We start from the raw sequence: 20,832 nt of genomic DNA on the forward strand, positions 1-20,832 counted from the left end.
CCAAGCAGAGAGGCTAACTCAGACACTAGCTCACCAGTGCTTTTGATGTGAGGCCCGCACTAGGTAGAAATGAAAGAAGATTCAGAGGCTCCCAGCTTGCCGGGGGTCGGGGCGGGGGTGGTGGTAGTGGGAATCCTGGCACTTGGCTGAATTAAAGGGCACCACCTTCTCAGAAATGTGGTCTCGCCCTGGGAGAGCAGACAGAACAGGCCAGAAAACACGCCTGATCCGGTCAAGGCCTCTTACCTTTATTCTTTCAATGGAGGCCTCCATCCTTAACTGCTGCACGGTTCTCCTGGCCTGGGCGATATTGTTGGTGCTGGCGGTTTTGCTTGACATCTTCAGTTATGGTTCCTACTTGAAGTCTGAAAAAGAATTTATTTTAAAGGTGAAGAACAGTCGTCTTTAAGTTGTTGAATCACTCACAATGCTCTGTGTTACTGGGGGGAAAGGAGGCAAGTGCGGCCGTCACCCCCGCCTCCCGGAGGCGGTTACTACGAAGCCCCTCAGCAACTGGAGTGACGGCCTAGGTGTCTAAGCTCGGAGTTCTCTGGGCACCATCATGAATCTTTCGTCTGCAGAAACCCGGTACTAGTAGTTAAATCCAGGCGCCCCACATCCAGCACCAAGCAGCCTTTCCTTGGATTTTCTAAGGGGAAACAAATACACACCAACATCTGTGGTAGGTACGAGGCCTCCAGCAAAGGTGGGCACGGGCAGCCAGAGGCCACGCTCCACGTGCAGGGCACCACTACTGCCCTGGATGTTAGTAGAAGGGCTGATCTCACTTCGCTTGGCTCTCTTACCCAGTGCTTACACTGACGCAAGTCCTGGTGACAGAGAACAGCCAGAGAGAGTGCTTCCGGAGAACTCTGCACAAAGGGAGCCTTTTTAGGTGCTATCGAGATCTGCAATCGTTTGGAGAACGTAAGTTAAACAGGCAGATAAGTCTTTAGTCAAGAAAAAGTGGGAACCTTTCGGCTGAAAGACTCTCAGTGACAGATGATCTACAACAAATGTCAAATGGAATATAGCTGAAAAGCCTGAAATAGGCAATAAAACCTCATCCGTGTCCCTGCCCCTGTGACCTCTCTCTGGCCTCCTCCTGGTGGCCATGGTGTCTGCTCCTCCCACACCCCCACCACATGTTTGTGGCCTGACTCTCCCCTGGGGCCTGAGCCTTTGGATTTGAGGCTGCCCTCTGCCTCTCTCTCCCCAGCCACCTGGTGAAAAGCCAAGAAAATATTCTGGACCTTGAGCTTCGACTAGTCTGGTTGTCCGACGGCAGAGTTCAAGGGGAAGGGCTGGGGAGAAGCACAGCCTGGTGCCCTGCCATCTTCGGCTCAGCTCTCTCTCGGCAAGGTGGCACCGGAAGGAATCGCAGAGCTGGCAGGCCTGCCAGCAGTGTGGCAGTTTTATGACTCAGAGCAGGTGGACAGTAGGTGTGCCTCCCTGGTGCTATGCCTGGGCTCAGCAAAGTCTGAGGGCACCGTGGCGCCGGCAGCAAACCCCGGCTGACTCAACCTTCCAGAGGGCCGCAGCGGCACAGAGCAAGTCTGCCATGAAGGCTTCCACCAGGCAAGCCTGCAGAAAACAGCAACCCCCAGGCTCCGACGGTGTCCACCCGAGTTCCACCGCACTCAGAATGTTCCCGATGGCCGCGTTCAGGGACGTGGGGAGGGCTGTAACCTCTGAGGTCAGAGGTAGCTTTGGATCAAGGGACACATAAAACTGCTTTTAACTGTGTGCAAAACTTTGAAATCCAGCCTAGTCAGCAAGCTTCCTGTTGCTGGTTTGGACCTTGCCACTTACCAGCTGGGTGAAACCGGGCAGGTTGCTTAAGCTCCAGGAGCCCATGTCTTCTCATGTGTAATATGGGGATGCTACTGGTTTTGAGGATTTGATCCCCTGATGCACATGTGGTGTTTAGCACAGGACCAAGGCACTCCATATAGCGCAGCTGCTGTTCTGTTTGTCCTCAGGGGTCGCACCCAGCCCAGTGAGTGGATTCCCTGTGTGCCTGTCTCTCCCCGCGGCGAGCGGGCCTCCAAGGTGGGCTACAGGCATGGGCCCTGGGCAGTTCTGCTGCACTCGTGTCAGGTCAGAATGGAAAGCTACTGACAGCCAACTGAGGAGTTCCTTAGAAAAAGGGAGCACTTGCAGTGCAGGAAACTGGGAGGAGGTGTCTCTGGCAGGGCACGGTGGCCTTGCCTTGTCTGAGGCATTGGGCGACCTGGTTACAACACACTTCCTGACTCGCTGCCTCTTCCTCAGATTCCTCCATCATCCTGCCCCACCCAAAAGAGGGGCCTAGGGTCTCCTCCTAGTAGCTTCAGCGGCCCAGCCCCCTTCTGTGCTCCCAGGCAAGGGTCTTGAGCAGCAGGCAACCCCTCTGTGAACAGAGTGAAGCTCCCTGATTCAGGGCTTGCTGGTCCTCACTTTGTTCCCCGGAGCACGTTAACCGGGGCTCCCCAGCCAGCTGGCGCCAGTTCCCAGGACTGGCTCCCTGCCTCCAGAAGGCGAATGTGACACCCTTTCCAAGCGGCCTGTGGTTTCCAGGCTGCACCCTCAGGACTTTCTAAATGTTCTCTTTGCAGGAAAATAACGCCAAGCATTCTCTTCTTCTTCTCAACCTCCAGGGCAAAAAAGTTTCCAAGGCCTGAGCAAGTTTTCCTGTAACTGCAGAACATTTCACACACGTAGGAGGCCTGGGTCAGCCATGCCTCCCACCCACTTGGCCAGAAGCAAAGAGTCCACAGTCAGCCTTTCTTTTTAAAGTGCTCCGGTAGGTTCCCCTAAAATTGGCGAGAAACTCTGCATCTAGTGCATGAAGCACTTACTTCCTGACTGTATTATAGTCACGATTATAAACAACGATTCACAGTTCACACCGGCCAGCTTAGGGCTTCTTACAGCTTCTCCTATTCTGGCATCTGTGTTCTGATCTGCCTCACATAGAGCCTTCTCCCCTGTGCCTCAGATAGCTTCCTGCTCCCTTGCACTGGGGATTCCTCTAGAAAAAGTTGCACACTGCACCACTGGAAGGGAACATCGTTTCTTATTATAACGCACTTCCTACGGAGAAGTTGAATCAAAATTGTTTTAACTTAAGGAGCTTCTTCGAGGAACTCAGTCGGCTGAGCTGCCTCTCGTGTACACCAGCAGGGTCATGGCTGTTGGATGCCTGAGTGGTGGGCAGTGTTTACAGGAGCTGGAGGTCTCGCTGAGGACTCCCTCCCCGCTGGCAGCTGCTCTGCATCTCAGCAGCTGGGCTGCGGCAGAACCAGACCGAGAGGCTGGGGCACAAATATCTCTGAGCATCTCTGCACCTTCAGAGGGTTTTCTTTGGTCTTCCCTCAATGGCAGGGATGTCTGGATGTTTGTTTGTGCTACGAGTGGGATAAAGAGCTTGCTTTATTCTTACTCCAAGAATATCTTCCAAGACAAACACCACCTGACATTTGGAGGGAGCCTTAGAGCGCACAAGTGCTTTTGCCCACGTCTGTCCGTGAAGCCCTACTCTCATCCTAAAATGTATGTTGCTCTTTCATCCTTGTTTTATAGACAAGGCAACTAAAATTGCAAAAACTTGCTCCAAGTTGATCCAGCTCACAGCCTTGAACCAGCTTGTAAGCCTCTCCACCCCAGAAGCCACACTTCCTACTGTATCAAGGAAAGGATGCAATGCCGACGAATCTGATTCACAAACACTCAGAGCATCACCAAACAGTCCACAATGTGGTTCTCAAGCAAGAGTGACCCTGACTCTCCATGACCTGGAGTTGTGGCCTTGCTGATGGCTTCATGTTTGTGCAACACTCCTTCTGGTGTAGAAGGTATCTATTTGTCTGTCTAGTGCCCTGAAGGACAGGTCTTCCCTCTCATGTCTACAAGCTAAGAAAGAATGTTCTTGCTGCAGCTACTAGGCAAGGCCTGAGGTCAACATCTGGACATCCCGGGTCTCCAGGGCTCTGTCCCACCCAGAAGGGGCCAGGGCCAGGGCAGTGCCTGCTTGTGCAGATCCCCAGGTTTATAAAACTCTGGCTATTGCTTCTACAGCCTGTTTTTCATTTTCATATGTGGCTGAGAGATTTGAATAAACCTATTTAATATTTAGCTATTCAAATACTTTGCATTGGTTTTAATGCTGTTGTTCATCTGAATTCTCAGCTTCCCAGAAATTCCTAGGAACAAGATGTTGCCTTAGGGAAATGTGAGCATGTTAATCTTTTTCTAGAGGGGCCTGAAGCAGGGAGGGGAGGCTGGGGATAGAAAGTGTGTCACAGAACAGACTCTGGGAGGAAGGCATCAAGAAGGCCCAGGATCTGAATCACAAGTCATCAATGGCCTGGCCAGTACCTGCATCACTGGAGTGAAGCCAACACTGAGCAAACACACCCCTTGTAGGTGTCATAAAAGAGCAGGCCGCAAAAAAAGACAGCAGCTGTCCACTTATCCTCTGATCCTGCCCTCGACTCTCAATGTCCTCCTCCAGCTCTCTCTGCCTGCCCTTCCTCTGGGAGGGGGGCCAGCGATCTCTCTCATAGGCTTGCTGGGAGGACGGACAGGAGCACCGGCAGTAATGCCCCCCCGGGCACACAGATGTTTAGAAAGGGCTGGGCCCCTGGGCTCAATGAGAGGAAAACCACGCATTCAAGGGGAAACGGGAAAAATTCAGACAGCAAAGAGTTTCAAGGTAATGTGATCCATAGCAATGTCTCCTAGTAGGGCCTTGAAGGAGTGCAGGGAGGGGAGAGTCAGGCTCCCAAGAATAGTTTTTCTATGCTCATGAACACTTACTACTTTCTATCAGAGCCTGCAGGCTGAATCCAGGCTATGGATGTATTTGGTTGGGCCCCACACAAGGTTAACTCCATAGTGTGAGAGAGAAAGTGAGAGAGAGAGAGAAAGACAGAGAGAGAGAGAGAGTGTGTGTGTGTGTGTGTGAACTTTGATTGCCAATTGAAAAATGGAAATATTTCACTTTAAAAGAAAGAAAAATGTCTGAAAAAATAAGAAAATCTTACAAAAGTGGGCTGGATCTGAGTAGCGGTGCACCTGCCGGGCCCCCTATTTGAACTCGTGGCACCGCCTTTCTGCGGTTCGTTGGCTATTGAGCCGCTGGGAGCTGCTCGAGGATTAGGCCAGGGCACTTGGGCTCAGGCCTGCCCCTGCCCCTTCCCACCTCTGGGGCCCTGCACAGGACGTGCAACCTGGCTAGGCCTCAATTTTCTCATGGGAAAAATGGGGATAATAATACTTCTCCATCTCAAAGGGCTGTTGGGAGCATCAGATAAAATGAGCATGCAGGAGGAGTAAATGTAGAGAACAGTCCTGCTGAGCATTGAGTACCTGCATCCTCTGATCACAGCCCGTGGGCAGCCCCTGATGGCCTCCCCACCTCTGGGTGGGCCTTGCTGAACTGCAGGGTTGGAAAGGTAAAAAAAAAAAAAAAAACCCTACATCTCCTACTGTTATCAGGGGAATTGTGTCCCCCCAAAATTTGTAAGTTGAAGCCCTAATCTCCCCTTCCCACCCTGCCAAAAAAAAAAAAAAAAAAAACAACCTCAGAATGTGACTGTATTTGGAGACAGGGTCTTTAAAGAGGTGACTGAGCTAAAAGGGGCTCAGTAGGGTGGACCCTAACTCAGTAGGAGTGGTGTCCTCATAAGAAGCGGGAATTTGGCCACAGGTGGGAACAGAGAAATGACCACGTGAAGACACAGGGGGAAGGTGGACATCTACAAGCCAAAGAGAAAGGTCTCAAGAACCAAGCCCCTGCCACCCCCTGCCCTGACACCACGAATGCAGACTTCTAGCCTCCAGAACTGTGAGAAATTAAATGTCCGTTGTTTAAGCCACTGAGTCTAGCAGCCCAAGCCAAACACTACACCCAGGTTCTCCCAGGCCTAGAGCTCCGGACGATGGAAGTGAGAAGGCCAGCTTCTTGCTGCTGGGCTTATTTCTCCTCGCAAACAAGGTGGTGGGCGGGCATCTGCTCCTTGTGGCTGGAGGTGCTGCCCCCCCGCCCCGCCCCATGTCCAGTCATGAGCTGTATGGTGCTAAGCAGCCATGTGGTTGCAGCAGCCCCCAGTTCTTCACATACTGGAGGCCCCTGGGGCCCCGTTCTGCGCTGGTGTCTAGTAGTTCCTGGGAGCTCCATCAACAGCCTACTTCCCCACCCCTTCCACTGATTACACAAGCACCTCATCGCCCGTATTCAAGCTCATTCCGCTCACGTCCCCAAGAGTGCTTTTGGTTTGCTGTACCTGACCCCTGACTGATTCACAACTGTTAGTCTGTTGCTTTGTAATCTGTGAATATCTTACAAAAGTTAGCTATGATTTCTGTCTTCCTACCATCATTGCTGAACCTGACACACTCTAAGACTTGAAAAGAGGGAGAGCTAAGACCCAGAACTCTCCTTCTCCCCAAAGCTCACAGGCAATGAGGCCAAAGGTGGCTGAACCTGTGAGCGACTGGCTGCACGTCCTGCCCTGCTCCTGTCCAGTGCTGAGAACAAAGGGCAAAAACAATGCGTTGCTGGCCTACGGGGTGGAAAATAAGCCAGAGAGATGAGGAAGGGCTTTGTGGAGTGGTGGAAAACATGGTTTGGAATTGGGTAGAGACAATGAAGTGATGGTAATATTCCTTTCTAAGAGAAGTTTATTAGGCTCAGAATCAGCAGAATGAAAAAGAAAGAGGACAGCTCTCTCTCAAGACCTCATTAGAGCTCATCCTCTAAAAGCAGGTGCTTTTATACTTGCCAACCCTTCAAGGTCCTTGTCTGGTATCTTTGATTAGTTGATTTTACCTGCCATCCAGGGCACATGTCCTTGAATAATGATGATGATGGTGATGTTACTGTTATAATGACAGTAAAGTTCAACAAGCTACCACCATTTATTGAGTACTTAGTATGTGCCAGGTAAGTAAATTCCAAGAATCATTTCATTTAATCCTCTGAGAAGTGAATTCTTTAATCATTTCTGTTATAAAGGCGAAGCACAGAGAGGTTAAAAAATTCTTGGTGGAGATCACACTGATTTATGTAGCAGAGCTGGGACTCAGGGTCACCAGACTCCCAAGGTCATCCTCTTCATCACCACTCTATACCGCAAGCCTCTGAACACCAAGGACACAAGGAAGGGGTCGGGAGAAAGCAGGGCCAGGTGTCAGCAAGAAGCACTGGACAAAAGGAGACAAGGCCTCCATTTAAGGCCTGTTGCTCCCTCAGATAGATGGTCTCCTAGCAATGACGGTAGAATCGTGGCGTTGGGTGGCCTTGCGAGAAGACCTAAGTGAAGGAGAATTGGTTGCTCTTATTGAAAAGAAGGGCTGCCCCAGATTCTGGGTAGAGCTATTGCTAAAGACACAGGATGGTTCTGTCATCCTCCTGGGCCCGAGCAAAGCCGGCAAGAAGCCACAAGAATGAGCCAATCCCGGGCAGCAGATCCAGAGGAGAGAGCTGCAGAGCCTGAGCAGCTGGTTCCTAACTTCACTGTGTCTCTGGAACACCTGGGGCGCTTGTTGTAAAAAACGGATTCAGAATGTATCTGTATTTACAAGCTTCCTGGGGATTCTGATTTAGGTCCTCCTGAGAAGCACCAGTGCCTGACGGTCAGTCTCTGCCTCTTGGTTCTACCCATGTTTTACTTCTGCATGGGTCTTAGACCAGGTCAAACTAAAAGAATGTCACTTCCTACCTGTACTTAACTTTTCAAAACTCTGAACAAGCCCTGGAATGTTCTAACTCCTTTTAATGACCTTTCACCTTCAGTTTCAAATAGCTCTAATCATTTAACATCCTTTTTTGGAACTCAAGTCTAAATTTGTTTTCCTAACAGCCACTTCCTCCAGGAAAGTGTCTCCTCCCTGGCTTTTGTGATGCTCCCCCAACCCTGTTCTTGCCTGTCGGCTGCTACTCCTTTCTTCAGATCTTGCTACTCCTTCCGACCTGGCTTTCTCGGGGGCTCAGTCCTGGAGGGCTGGTGTAGCAGAGTGAACAAGGGCCTTACAGTCAGATAAACTCAAATCCTGGCTCATTACATGCTACCCCAAGTTGCTTCACTTCTGACCTTCAGTTCCCTCATCTGTAAAATGGGAAGGGATAATAATAGTATCTACCTAATCAGGCTGTACCAGGAGGAAATGAGAGAAATATGTAAATTACTCAGCACCTGCCTGACCCACATTGGTCCTCAGTTATGTAAAAGCTCTACCCTCAAGGACTTGAGCTCAGACCAGCGCACTTTGCACGCATACAGCCCTGACCCTTTACCTTAATTCCAACGTCTAAATAAAAGCTTATTTGGATTTGCACTCAAGTGTGCACAGCTGCTTCAAACACCACATACCTAAAACCCAACACAACACTGCTGCCTGCCCCTAACCTTTCTGATGCCCCTTTCTCAATGAGTGACACTACTGTCTTAGTCACCGAGGCATCCCTTTGCCTCAGCGCTCCTTCCAATTCCTAAAACTAAGCTCCATCCAATGACATGTGAGCCAAGTATGTGAGGCTAAATTTTCTACTAGCCACACGAAAAAAAGAAAAGTGAAATTAATGTATTTTATCTACCCCAATATGACCAAAACTAAAATGTACATCAGTGGAAAAATCTGAGATATTTTACCTTTTTTTGGTACTAAATCTTTGAAACTCAGTGTGCATTTTGCACGTGCAGCACCTTGATTTGGACTAGTGACATTTAAGTGCTTGCTCAGTCGTCACCGTGGCTCCTTATTGGACAGTGTAACCTCAGGCGCCGGGACTTTCCAAATTCTCTTGATTCCCACTTTGACAAACCAGGTCCCCATTTAAATTTTTCCCCATTTCCCCAGTCTGCCTCAGTCCTGGCTCCCAGCATCTCAGGTGACAATTACTGCATCAGCCTCGTAACAGCACTCATGTCCCTTACTTTTCTCCAATTGAATCTATCCTGACTACCATATGCTCAGATAACATACCATTTTCACCTTATTTCTCACTAGCTCAAAAAATTTCCAGGGGTTCCTCAGTACCCCCAGGAAAAGTCCAAAGGGCTGGGCTTTGCTGTCAAGATTCTAGGATTTCCACCATCACAGTAAATATCCTAATCGTACACGCGGCATATTCCTACACAGAGCTTGCTGTATGCCAGACACCAGCCTACATGCCAAGCACTGTCAACACAGTATCCTACTGAGTCCTCACATTCGATGTATTTCCATCCCCATTTTATAATGAAGAAACTGAAGCACAGAGAGGTTAAGTATATATCTAAGATCAAACAGCTAGCAAGCTGCTTGGCTGAGATCTGAGCCCAGGCAGCCTGACTCCAGAGGCCCAGCCCAGCCCCTGGCCTGCTCTGTACTGCTGTGGTGTCCCAGGGTTGTCACCCCACCCCCTGGGCTGCATCAAGTCCCACCCGCAAATCTCCAGCCAAGTTCTCCGCCTGCTTCTCTTGGCCTATTTAAATTCTCTCTTCTTTTAGGCTAGTTTACATTTTTACCTCTTCCAGGAAGGTCTCCCTAATTACTTTTGCTTACAGTGGTTAATTCCCTGTATGAATTCCTGCTATATGCTTAAAGCTCAGGGGTTCAAAGACCCCTAAGGATGCATGATGAGGAGGCAGGGGGAGTTGTGAAGGAATCCCCTCAAATTGTATTCACTATTCGGTGTGCATGCCTATGTTTATTTTTTTCAAGTATTTATAGCTATCATCAAACTCTCAAAAAGGGTTGGCAACACCATTTATTTAGATGCTTAATTGTATGTTATTTAATACTTATTGTTATGTAATTGACTTTGTGTGTGTGAATACTGTTTTCCCACTAAACTGTGGGAAGTTTAGCTCAATAATAATAGTATACAAGCGCATTTATTCATTACTGAACTATGTGCCAGCTACTGTATCAAGTACTCTCAACAGATAATGGTTCACTTAATATTGGCTGCAACTCCGAGAGGTTGGATTTATTATGCCTATTAAGACTGAAGCTCAGGAAGGTTGAATAATTTGCCCAGGATCAGACACCGAGAAAGTGGTAGAAACAGGATTTGAACCCAGATCTCTCCTACTTCAAAGCCACACCCTTAACCAGGCAGGTGAGTTATCTGTGCCATCTTCTCTCTCATATTGACTAATGCAGAGAATGAAGCCTTAATAAACACTTGGGTTAGATTAAGACACGCAATGTAGCAACCAATGCAACACATCAGCCAGTGTGAACCTATCACGCTGGGTGTTAATGTGCCCAGTGTTTGTTTCCTTAGAAACAGGATACACCCTGCTGCTCCTTCCCACAGCTATCCTGCAAAATACTGCCTGTTCCAAGTCAAAGGTTACCTGCCTGCCTGGTTCCCTTGACAGCTCTGAGGTGCTGAGGTGGAGTGCCTGGGATCCAATGCACTTGAATAGGGCCAGTTCCTGGCACTGTGAATGGTCACCTCCAGCGTGGGCTGGCCACTTGTGGGGTGCCCAGATTCTGGGGGCAGTGCTGCTTTGCATCCCCCATACTATGCCGCAAACAGGCCTGCAACCAGTGAAGGAGGGCCGTGCGAGCAGCTCTCTGATGCGCACTGCAGAGGTGCAGGGCCCAGCCCCTCCGTGTGCTGGGCCAGGGGCCAGTCATACAGAGCACGTGTTCACAGTCAAGACTGAGAGTGACCTTTACAGATGAGTTTTACTCTCTACCTAGCATAGCAAGACTGACTGAGAAATGATTTGTTCGTCTCTGCATGGCTGCCTTAAGTCAGCTGGATGACCCTTTTGTTTATTCATGAATGAATAAATAAATGAATGGATGAATTCCACGACGATTTAATATTGAAAACAAAGACAGAATGCTTTTTCTGTGTGGGGCACTGTGCTTAGGGCTTTACACAAAGTTATTTTATTTATTCTTTACAACATCCATGAAAAAGAAAGTACTATTATTTCATTAACTAGTTTTTAAATTTTAAAAGAATATGTGTTTAAAAAGTTTAAACAATCCAAAAGGGTAGATGACAAAGACTAGCTGCCCTTCTACTCTAGGCTTCCTGAGGCAATCACTGTTACCAGGTTCTCGTATTTCCTGCTGAATACATTACATGCACACAAAAACGTGATTTATTCATATAAGCATGTCTCTCAAAAAATACAGATGGAAGCATGTTATGTGCATTTCTCTGTTCTCCATTTTTTATTTTAACTAATATTATATTTGGAGGTTATGGTGAAGGTGGTATTTATTAACCCATTTTCCAGATGAGGAAATCGAGGCTCTTCAGAGCTAAACTCAACCCTGGAGCTCCTAACCATCAGTGCACACACTGCACCTGCCTGCAGGTCCTTCAGTAGGAGCTTGCTGGGGCTGGAGAGAGGAAGTAGGAATAATCAGAGAAACAGAAGACTGAATTTTTGCCTTCAGAGGGCTCACTGCTTTCTAGAGCAAATGATGCTGTAGGAAGTGAGGAAAACCGCTGGAACAGTTCTTCTCCACCCCCCGACTTTCTGAGTCAATAGGTCTGGGCTGGGGGTTCGAGAATTTGTGTCTCTAAGAAGTTCCCAGTGATGCTGAGCATGGGCTTTTTTTTTTTTTTTTTTTTTTTTTGTATCAGAAAGAGTTCATTAGAAAATTCTCACCCTGAACTGGTGTAGCATGCGATGTGGTACTGCCATTCATTAAACCCAGGTGGTCCTGCTGCTGTGGGGACCACTCATGGAGAAGCAACGATGCAGGGGCTCCTCACTGAGTCACCCCCACTCCTGGGCTCTTTCCCTCCACAGATGCCCAGGGTGCAATGAAGCGGTCTGGTCCCTTGGCTATGTTCTCATGTTGTTTGGACTCTTTCTCTCACTCCATATAGCACTGCTTGCTCCCAAAAGACACAGGCACTTCGCCTTGAGGAAGTTATTCCTGGCAAGGGACACAGGACCAATCTAAGGAAGGAGGCAGAGCATTCCAAAGGCCCATTCATCTCTCACCTGTGGTAATGTGGTCTGTGGCCCTTTGGATACCCAAACCCAGAATACTTGTGCCTGATTTTCCATCTGTGTGACCGGCGGGGAGTCCTCCCCACCAGCCTTCCTGAGGGACTGACCTCCCCTAGCTGAGCAGGGCTGGACGTTGTCTGCAGTGAGATCCCCCCCCCCCCCCCCGGGCTCTGTTGTCCCCAACTCAGCCACTCTACCCTCGCTCCTGGTGGGCTGACAAGACAGCAGAACAGAGATGTTTAGGATTCTAGTTGTGAAGGCCTAGCCCATCTGATCCCCCTTAAACAGAGGGCATGCTTTCTAGCACTGCTAAGCAGACAGGGGCACACCACTTGTCCAGAGTGAGCTAAAAGAAACAAACACGCAAACAACCCAAACACCTACTGGGAGGGTTGAAAGTGGGGCCGCAGGCAAATGCGGTTACATCCATCCTAGACTACGAGGCAGCTAGGTAGTCGATCTCCTGCTTTGAACGGTGCCAGCTGCTTGAAGGCATGGGAGTTTTGGTTCAGGAGAAAGGCTGAGGACGGAGAAGAGGCTGTGCAGCTCGCTGACATTTACAGTCACCAGCTGCGCTGGGCATCGCTAGCCAACAGTGAATGTGGGCTGTTGCACTGGTGATTAAAGGGCTTGTGATTCCAGCAAGATGGACTAAGTCCTGAATATAAATAAGGAGTATCAGTGGGCCAATAAAGCATGCCAAGTGTGCAAGTATTAGGAGCTTCGAGAAGACACGGTCGGTGAGGGCTTGAGCAAGGACAGATGCATTAAGAACACAGTCCTTAAATGGATCAATCCCTGAAGGGTAAGATGTGGATAGGCGGTAGTGAAGGAGTGGGGAGAAGCTCAGGACGGTGACTGCGGGGAGCAGCAGACAGTGGATTAGAGCTGTTTCACTTTATGTGAAAATGGGGCCACCAAAGGTTTCTGAGCAGAATGACAGGCAAAGGGAGTGTTATCAGAAAAACAATCAAACAAACTTATGCAGGATGGACTAGAAGTGGGGGCCAGAGAAAGACAAGTAGAATATTGCCATGGAAGGTCTGGGGGCAGGCAACATGGTCAAGGTCATATTTGCGATCAGATGGAACTGGGTTCAAATCTGAGCTGTGCCACGTTGGTGTGTATGATGTGGGATGGACCACTCAGCCTCACTGAACCCCGAGTTCTCTGTAAGATGGGCTAACAAGAGTGCTTACCCCACAGGACAGTGATGATGAAATGGAATCATGCAGAAAAGAGCCCGGCACACAGAAACCACCCATTGTTACCCACCAGCACCATCACTGCTATTGGGAGTTAGAGCATAAGGTTTCAAACAGATGGAGGTGATCGGGATGTAGAGGAAAAGCTGGATGCACGAGATAGGAAATGTAGGCGTGAACAAGACTTCTTTCTTTGGATAGGTGGTGGTGAAGCGCTAGACTTTGGAGGGAGAGCATGAAGGAAAGGGCAGAGCATCCCCTTGGGCCATCTCCATATGGGTGGGGATGAGAAAGGCAGCTTCAAAGGGGCCAAGAAGGAGCAGGGGGACACTGTCACAAAAGCTGGGGAAGAGAGGCAGGAAGGGCAAGTTAATGCTGTATAAGTATATTTAGTTAGTTCTAAATATGTTTAGTTAAAATATATTATGCCCAGAAAACATATTGGAAGAATATACTCCACAATGTAGCAACTGCTAGGTGGTGAGAATTTTAGGGGGTTATTAGTGTTTCTATGCACTTCTGCAGTGTGTTAGTTTTTATTTATTTTTGCCCTTAATAGCTGATACTTGTACAGCACTAACACTTGCCAAGCATTGTTCTAAGGGATTTACAGACATTAACTTACTTCATCCTCAGAACAACGCTATGAGGTTGTTACCATTGTTTTCCTCAGTTTAGGATTAAAGGAATTGAGGGAGGCAGACGCCTAGAACACAGCCAAGGCCAGGGCGAAGGTAAGTAGAGGGGCCAGGGCTGCGATCCCGGCCAGCCTGGCTCCAAAGTCTGGGCTCTCAAGCACATGAGATGCTTTTATGATAAAAAAACAACAACAACAACAAATTCCCAGTAATTGTTATTCACAAAACCAGGTGGAGGGGCAGGCATTCGTCACTTCACAGAGGTAAAGGAAGGAGACAGCAAGTATAGCTCATAGAACTCGGTGACTGGGGAGCCGCTGGGGGCCCCTGGGTGCGTGGTTTCCACAGTGTGAGGGGAAGGGAGGTCAAGTGATAAGGGATCTTGTGGGGGAGGGTACAGCTCAGTGGTAGAGCGCATGCCTAGCATGCACAAGGTCCTGGGTTCGATCCCAGGACCTCCATTAAAAATAAGTAAATAAAAACCTAACTACCTCCTCCCCCCATCAAGAGATAGATAAAAATAAAAATAAAATAAAGAAATTAAAAAAGAAGAATGCTAAGGGACCAAGAGAGAACCATTAATTCAGGGGATGCAGGTGGTGAGCGTAAGGGACTGTTCAGAGAAATGTGGCAGTCTGGCAAAGACAAGGAATTGGATGGAAACTTTTAGGGGCAAGAGGATTGTTTCTTTTAAGGGATGGTTGTCATCTGAGCATTTTCAAAAGCAGAGGAAGAACACTGAGCAACCAGGGAGAGTGAAGACCCCAGAAGGAGAAGGTCACTGAGAGAGTCAGAGAGCACGGACTCCAGACTGAGCTTGGGAATGAGGAAAAGGAGGGGCTGGGAACAGGGGACCAGAGAGCTACAGAGGCGGAAAAGCAGAGGATCAGGCCGCCAAGCAGCTCAGGCTGAACGCCTTCCAATAGGTGAGAAGAAAAGGGGAAACCACCTAGCGATGCAGCAACAACATGGGCGAATCTCTCAGACGTCACGCTGAGCAAAGGAAGCCAGTCACAAAGGAGCACATATGAATTCCATTTACGTAAAGTTCAAGGCAAAACTCGTCTATGGTGACAGAAACTGCACGAGCGAGGGGAGTGGGTGAGGGGGCAGATGAGGCAAGACTGGCCACGGATTTGCGCTAATTGTTGAAGGTGGGTGGCGGGCACCCGGGATGCATTCTGCTTTTGTGTATGTCTGAAAATTTCAAGGATAAAAAGTTAAAAGTCAAGTTCTATGATCCTAAACTCATCATAACCTATAACACGATAATTACCAACACGATAAGATGAGCTCTGTCATTAAAGAGTGGAAGACAGGTTAATTATTATCCACCGTTTCCTCTTCCAGATCACGATCTAGCAAGTATGCCCAATGTCCACAGAGCAGAGAGGTAACTGCCTTTCAAGGAGGCACAGATGGGACTGAAACAGCCATGAATCGGGCCCTCTGCCCATCTGACATGGCGCTTAGGCCCGGGGTCCCAGATGCCAAAGTTTAACTTGCCAGGGAGCCTCGCCCCTCGCTGCATTCACCGACAAAACCCGGAAGGCCCAGCACTGGTCTGGATACCCGTAACTTGTACGTGCTACAGACCACAGAGGAGGATACTTAATTTTTCTCTCTTCCTTCATCTCATCTTCTTCTGCCATGAAACTCTGGCAAGGAGACGTGCCTGACCTCCTTTCAAACCTGTCCAGACTTGACAACTACTTTGGGGAAAAGTAGTGTCTACTGAATTCCTGGAGTGACCAGCAAGGTGAACGTTTTTTGTGCTGGCCCTCCCGGGTAAAGCACTTGTTTGATTTGAGCCTCGTGGTATCTCAAACTTTAGATATTTTCAAAGGGAAAAGACTGAAGATACAAGGGGTTCCCAAGTTGGTTTCTTGTAGCTCTAACTCATTCTCTGTGTAAACAGATTCGAACTCTCCCTTTCCAAGCAAACTTGTTGATTAACTCCTCTTTCAGAAAATGTTACTTGAGGGAAAACATGGAATAGGAAACACCAAGCCAAGTCACTCAAGGTCCCAACCTCACCAGCAACATCAATGCAATTTAAATAATTTGGCACCCAAAAGGCACACTTCTACTGCAGCTCACTGAATTTTGTAAAATTTCAGTATGTCTCTGTTCACTTTAAGAGATGATATAAAATTCCTCAGAAATATGAATTAATTCAAATCCATTAAATTTTTCTTTCAATGAGATACAGGACTTTGGAGAAAGAGGGCTGAGTTAAGCAAAACATGTATCACGACAGAGTAACACTGAAAACATTTGGAAAGATGACACCAATTTAAATACACGACGTGTGACTACCAAGCTCGTTAAGGTTTGTTCTCTTAAACTCAAGAATTTCACAAAACAAGATCATCAAATGGAATGCAGTGGGAAAGGATGCTGCCTGTAAGCCCTGAAAAAGAATTTCTATGGCTACTTTCAGCCCCAGATTTTTCCAGGCCAGAACTATTTCAAATATTCTGCTTCTCTTGGTATACCAGGAACTTACCAGACCACACGTCCCAAGAGCTGGCTTTACAACCACGGTCACTGTAACTTCTCACAAATACTGGCATCTACTTCACCCATCAGAATCCTTTAAGTCTAATTCTCTACCTTTTGGTTGGCCCCTTGAGGCCAGCCGCCCCATATTACACAGTTCTTTACTTCTTCCACATACAATACACACAAAACTATACACACTGATTTGACTTGCTATGAGACACATGGATGGTTATGAGACACATGTTATGAGGAAGTGATGGCTTTGCAATTTTCCCTCTTCATAATTGAGGAACTACAAGGGACAATACATTCCCGGGGCTGGACAAGGAGCAGGAACTCAATACTTTATTTTGACACAAGGATCCATGGCAGTATTGTAGGTGAGGGACGATTAGAGCCTGAACCTAATGTACAGAAATCAGAATTTGTGAAACAAATGGGGATCATGTCACACTACAAAAGGATTCCTTCAGATAATACTTTCCCAGATGCATTAGCTACTGGACTCAGTGGTCAAGTCAGAGAAACTCACTGTTCAGCTCTGATTCTGATTATGTATCAATTAGGAACCATAATAAACATCTCTAAATTGTAACATTTTAAACACTACCTTCTTGTGTCTTGAGCTCAGTTTGACCTGCTGTTTCCACAGTGTAACATGAGCGCATATATTTTCCTCATTCCTGTTCTTCTGAAAGTGAGGGTGACACAGATGCTGGTTTTGGACTACCTGCTACCCTTGGTTTCAAACGCAGCTCCTTGTTTGGTCTCTGTCCTCAGTGGCACCTTCCCCCTTGCATTAATGACAAATATAGGAAAGTACAATTCTGATGCTGCAAGCTCTGGACAGAAAGAACTACCCCCAGGTGACTCTATCGCTTAAGTCAGCCTGTGCAGGTCAGGTGCTTGAAGTGGAGGGAAGGGGGCTGCGTCCCAAGGGAAATTCATCTTATGAGTGGCAATGGGAATACACTTTCCAGCAAATACTAACACCAATACAACAATATTTACTGCCCTTTATTTATTCATGCATTTAACTGGAAGGTTAATTAAACTTTTCTAACACTTAATGAGTCCTGAGATTAAACTCCTGAGAGAGATCACAAGAAATCAGCATTTAGTTGCCTGTGACCAAATATGAGTTTCAAAAGGCTGAAGTAAGTTCTATCAAAAGTTTGTCCTTGGGGTACCTTCTGAAGTGCATGAGATTCTTTGGAACATTTTTATGCACAATAGAAGTCAAAATAAATGACATGTGTTTATATTACTTGTAGAAATTACAAGACTGATTTTAACAGACTGAGTAAATAAACAAACTCAAGTCTCTCAAAAACAGCTGTTTACCTGTCAGTGTCAACATTTATAAATGAACATGATCGTGGGAAGCTTGTGTCTTCGTCTATAAATGAAAACCATCCCCAGCTAAATTCTGGGCAAACATATCCAAGTGTCACATGGAGATGCTGCCACGTTTGTACGTCACATTTGCCTTGACCCAGTGTTGAAATCTGGTATTCTATTTCTAATGTGGTAAGTCTGGTGTAATAACAATGCCACCAAAAGACTGAAACTTATGAAGTGCTTTCTCATATACCATCTATATCTTGTGATCTCTCTCAGGAGTTTAATCTATATCTTAAGACTTCATTTTATTTTAATTTCTACTAATGGACTGTGTGCACCTCTTTAATTTAATATGCAAATTTATGGGATCAATAGGTAAGATATTTTTGCAGAGAACTTAAAGTGTGAGGATCTTTTTGCCTCATAAGACTCCTATCTCATAGTAGCCTATCAGGTGCTTTCCCTCTGAATATTTAGTGTACTTTCACTTTTAATAATTCCATATGCTTCTTAAATAGAGAAGAGTATTGGTTTTTCCTCTCAAATATAATCTGTTTAGTGACATTTTCTTAGAAGCAGATTATACCTGCACTTAAGAGGTAGTGTGCTAACTACTATATCTAAAATAGATAAACAAGTTTATACTGTGTAGCACAGAGAACTATATTCAATATCTTGTAGTAACCTATAATGAAAAAGAATATGAAAATGAATATATGTATGCACATGCATGACTGAAACACTAAGCTGTACACCAAAAATTGACACATTGTAAACTAACTATAATCAATTAAAAAAAAAAAAAAAGAAAAAGTTAACACACACACACACACACATACATACACACACACAGAAAGAGGTAGTGTGGAGTGAAAACCAGAAACCACAAAGTGACTACTAACAGAGTTGCTTTCAGAATCATCTGAGCAGTTCTTTCAATGCACCCAGGTCCAAACTTCACCCTCAAACCTCCAGAATCAGAATATCAGGGTAAGTCCTGGGAAAAGTACATTCTGCAAGAGCGCCGGGTGACTGGGCTGCACACTTGGATGAGCGAGCCACAGGTGCTGTTCAGGCGCAACCCCTGGGTCTCCCTGACTTCTCTGCCAAGCTGGTGGCCTTGGGCAAGTCCCTTCCCCTTTCTGAGTTTCAGCTTCCTCATCCTTAACAAAGGACGACAATGTAAGTGCTCTGCGCCTCTTCTTTGCTTCTCTCTGAATGGTCCTTTCTTCCCTGCTCTGCAGAACTTCTCAGATCACTGGCTTAAGTACTTAATATTTATGTATTGCCCTAACGATCAAGGCAGGGACTGTGTCACTAAAATAAACCATGCAGGTGACACACACAGCTGCATCCAGTGTCCTGAAAGAATTATGCGCATTGGATGGGGGTGGGGTGGGGTGGTCAGCACAGAGCTGCTTCTGAAGCCCCAGAAGAATTTATAAGTGGGGGCCAGCCCAAATAAGGGAACCCCTTACCATGTGGGCTGTAAAGCAAGCAAGCATATAGGAGGAAAAATATGTTTATGGATGTTTTAAAATAAAGCCATGCCTACAAATACGGTAAGCTCTCTTTTAGCCAGAATGTTCTGGGAACGGGTATCAGAGCAAACTGAAATTTCTGGTTGAGTTACCATGTACAAGGGCACACTGCTGCCAGTCTCCCAAGATAACAGCACAATACACACACCACCCTGAACATAACTGCTGGTTAAGAAGGCACTTCCGTGAAATGTCATGATTCCAGATAAAGCTGAAGAACTCTTGGAACTAGTCCATTTTTTGGCAGTGATGCTGCTGGGCTGCCCCACCCTCCTGACTCTGCCTTCCGTCTCTGAGCTCCGACTCTCCCCGGGCACGTCGCCGTGCCTCCGACTGTCCCGTTCTGTCTCCTGGGCTGACAACTTTCTTGCTCCACATCCTCCAAGTCAGCTGTCCTTGAAGATTTTGCCTGCCTGCCTATTTTCCCTCTTTGCCCTCTCCTTCTGTCTACCACCAAGGGCTTGCAGAGGACTCTGTCATCCATGTCCGGTCCCGGAGCTATGTGTGGGGGCCCCCCACCTCTCCCCAGGAGGCCTGTTTCTGGACCTGGCTTCTCAGTCTCTCTGCTAGTAAAGCTACCTTTATGATGGTTACCTAGACTCCAAACGTCAGCTCTGTTTCTGAGACCACCCCGTTGCTCCCTGACATCCAGAGAGGTGACTGGTCCTGCCAGTTCTACTTTCCTATCCTCCCCTTCCTCTCTGGTGCCCCTGATGTCAACCTCTTGGTCAGGCCCTCCCTTGGTATGTGTGCAGAGATGACTACAGCTGCCTTGGTTTTCTTGGTTTCACAGAGCTCTCCCCCAACAGCTGTCAACCTGTCAGACTGCTGGCTACGGACCAGTAATCTTAGATAATGGCAAAGGCTAATTAAACAGATATGAGCCCACTTACTCTGCTGGAGTGGCCGGGACGGAGGAGCTGGGAGCACTACCGCTAACTCCGCCCCCCTTCCATCTCCACAGCAGACCCTGCAAGGACTCTGCAGATTCCCAGGGCTCCTTGAAACACAATTTGAAACCACTGCTCTGAGCCATCAAAGATACAACAGCCAGATACATCTTAAAATTCAGCTCTAATTATATGATGCTCCTCAAGAATCATCAACTGGATGCGGGGAATGTAAAAGTATTCCAATATTCCAGTATTCACTTAGGTGGAACATTTACCTATCCATTCTAGTCCTAGGTGTGTATCCAACAGAAACGTGTACACAGATCCACCGAAAGACACGCATTAGAATAGTCAGAGCAGCGCCGTTCATAACAGCCCCCAAATGGAAATTGCCCAAACGCCCCAAGCAGGGGAGTAACTCACTCAGCGGAATACTCCACAGCAAATGACAACAAACAAGCTTCAAATACACGCAGCGATATGGATGAACAGCACAAATATAACGCTGAAAGAAGCCAGATGCAAAGAGTAAAAAGAAGTACATCCCATCGGAGTCCATTAGGAATGAAAAAGGGGAAGGTGGCAGAGGGGAAACAAAGGGGCCTTTTCCAAGTGTTGGCTACGTATGTGTTTAGCTTGTGGAAAAAAAAAATCATTGTACTTACGATTTGGGTAAGTAGCTGTAAGACGTTATACTTCAAAAGGAAGTTAAAACAAAACAGAACAAAACAAAACCATCAACT

The 20,832-nt window shown here is 47.2% G+C and overlaps 1 protein-coding gene across 6 annotated transcripts in view; it reads right to left on the minus strand.

Annotated features, from left to right (window-relative positions):
• Nucleotides 1-20,832, minus strand: part of GNG12 (G protein subunit gamma 12) — a 119,035-nt gene that overhangs the window by 5,445 nt on the left and 92,758 nt on the right. For 5 of the 6 annotated variants that reach the window (XM_032494550.1, XM_032494549.1, XM_032494548.1 and 2 more), the window contains exon 3: nucleotides 247-365. In XM_032494550.1, the coding sequence (XP_032350441.1) occupies nucleotides 247-339 (93 nt within the window). In that variant the 5' untranslated portion in view covers nucleotides 340-365. Of the gene's footprint in view, nucleotides 1-246; nucleotides 366-749; nucleotides 755-4,289; nucleotides 4,302-20,832 lie in introns of those variants that run through there. The other variant, XM_032494553.1, reaches the window with a different exon arrangement.

This window comes from Camelus ferus, chromosome 13 (genome assembly GCF_009834535.1).
Source record: "Camelus ferus isolate YT-003-E chromosome 13, BCGSAC_Cfer_1.0, whole genome shotgun sequence".
Lineage (NCBI taxonomy): Eukaryota > Metazoa > Chordata > Mammalia > Artiodactyla > Camelidae > Camelus > Camelus ferus.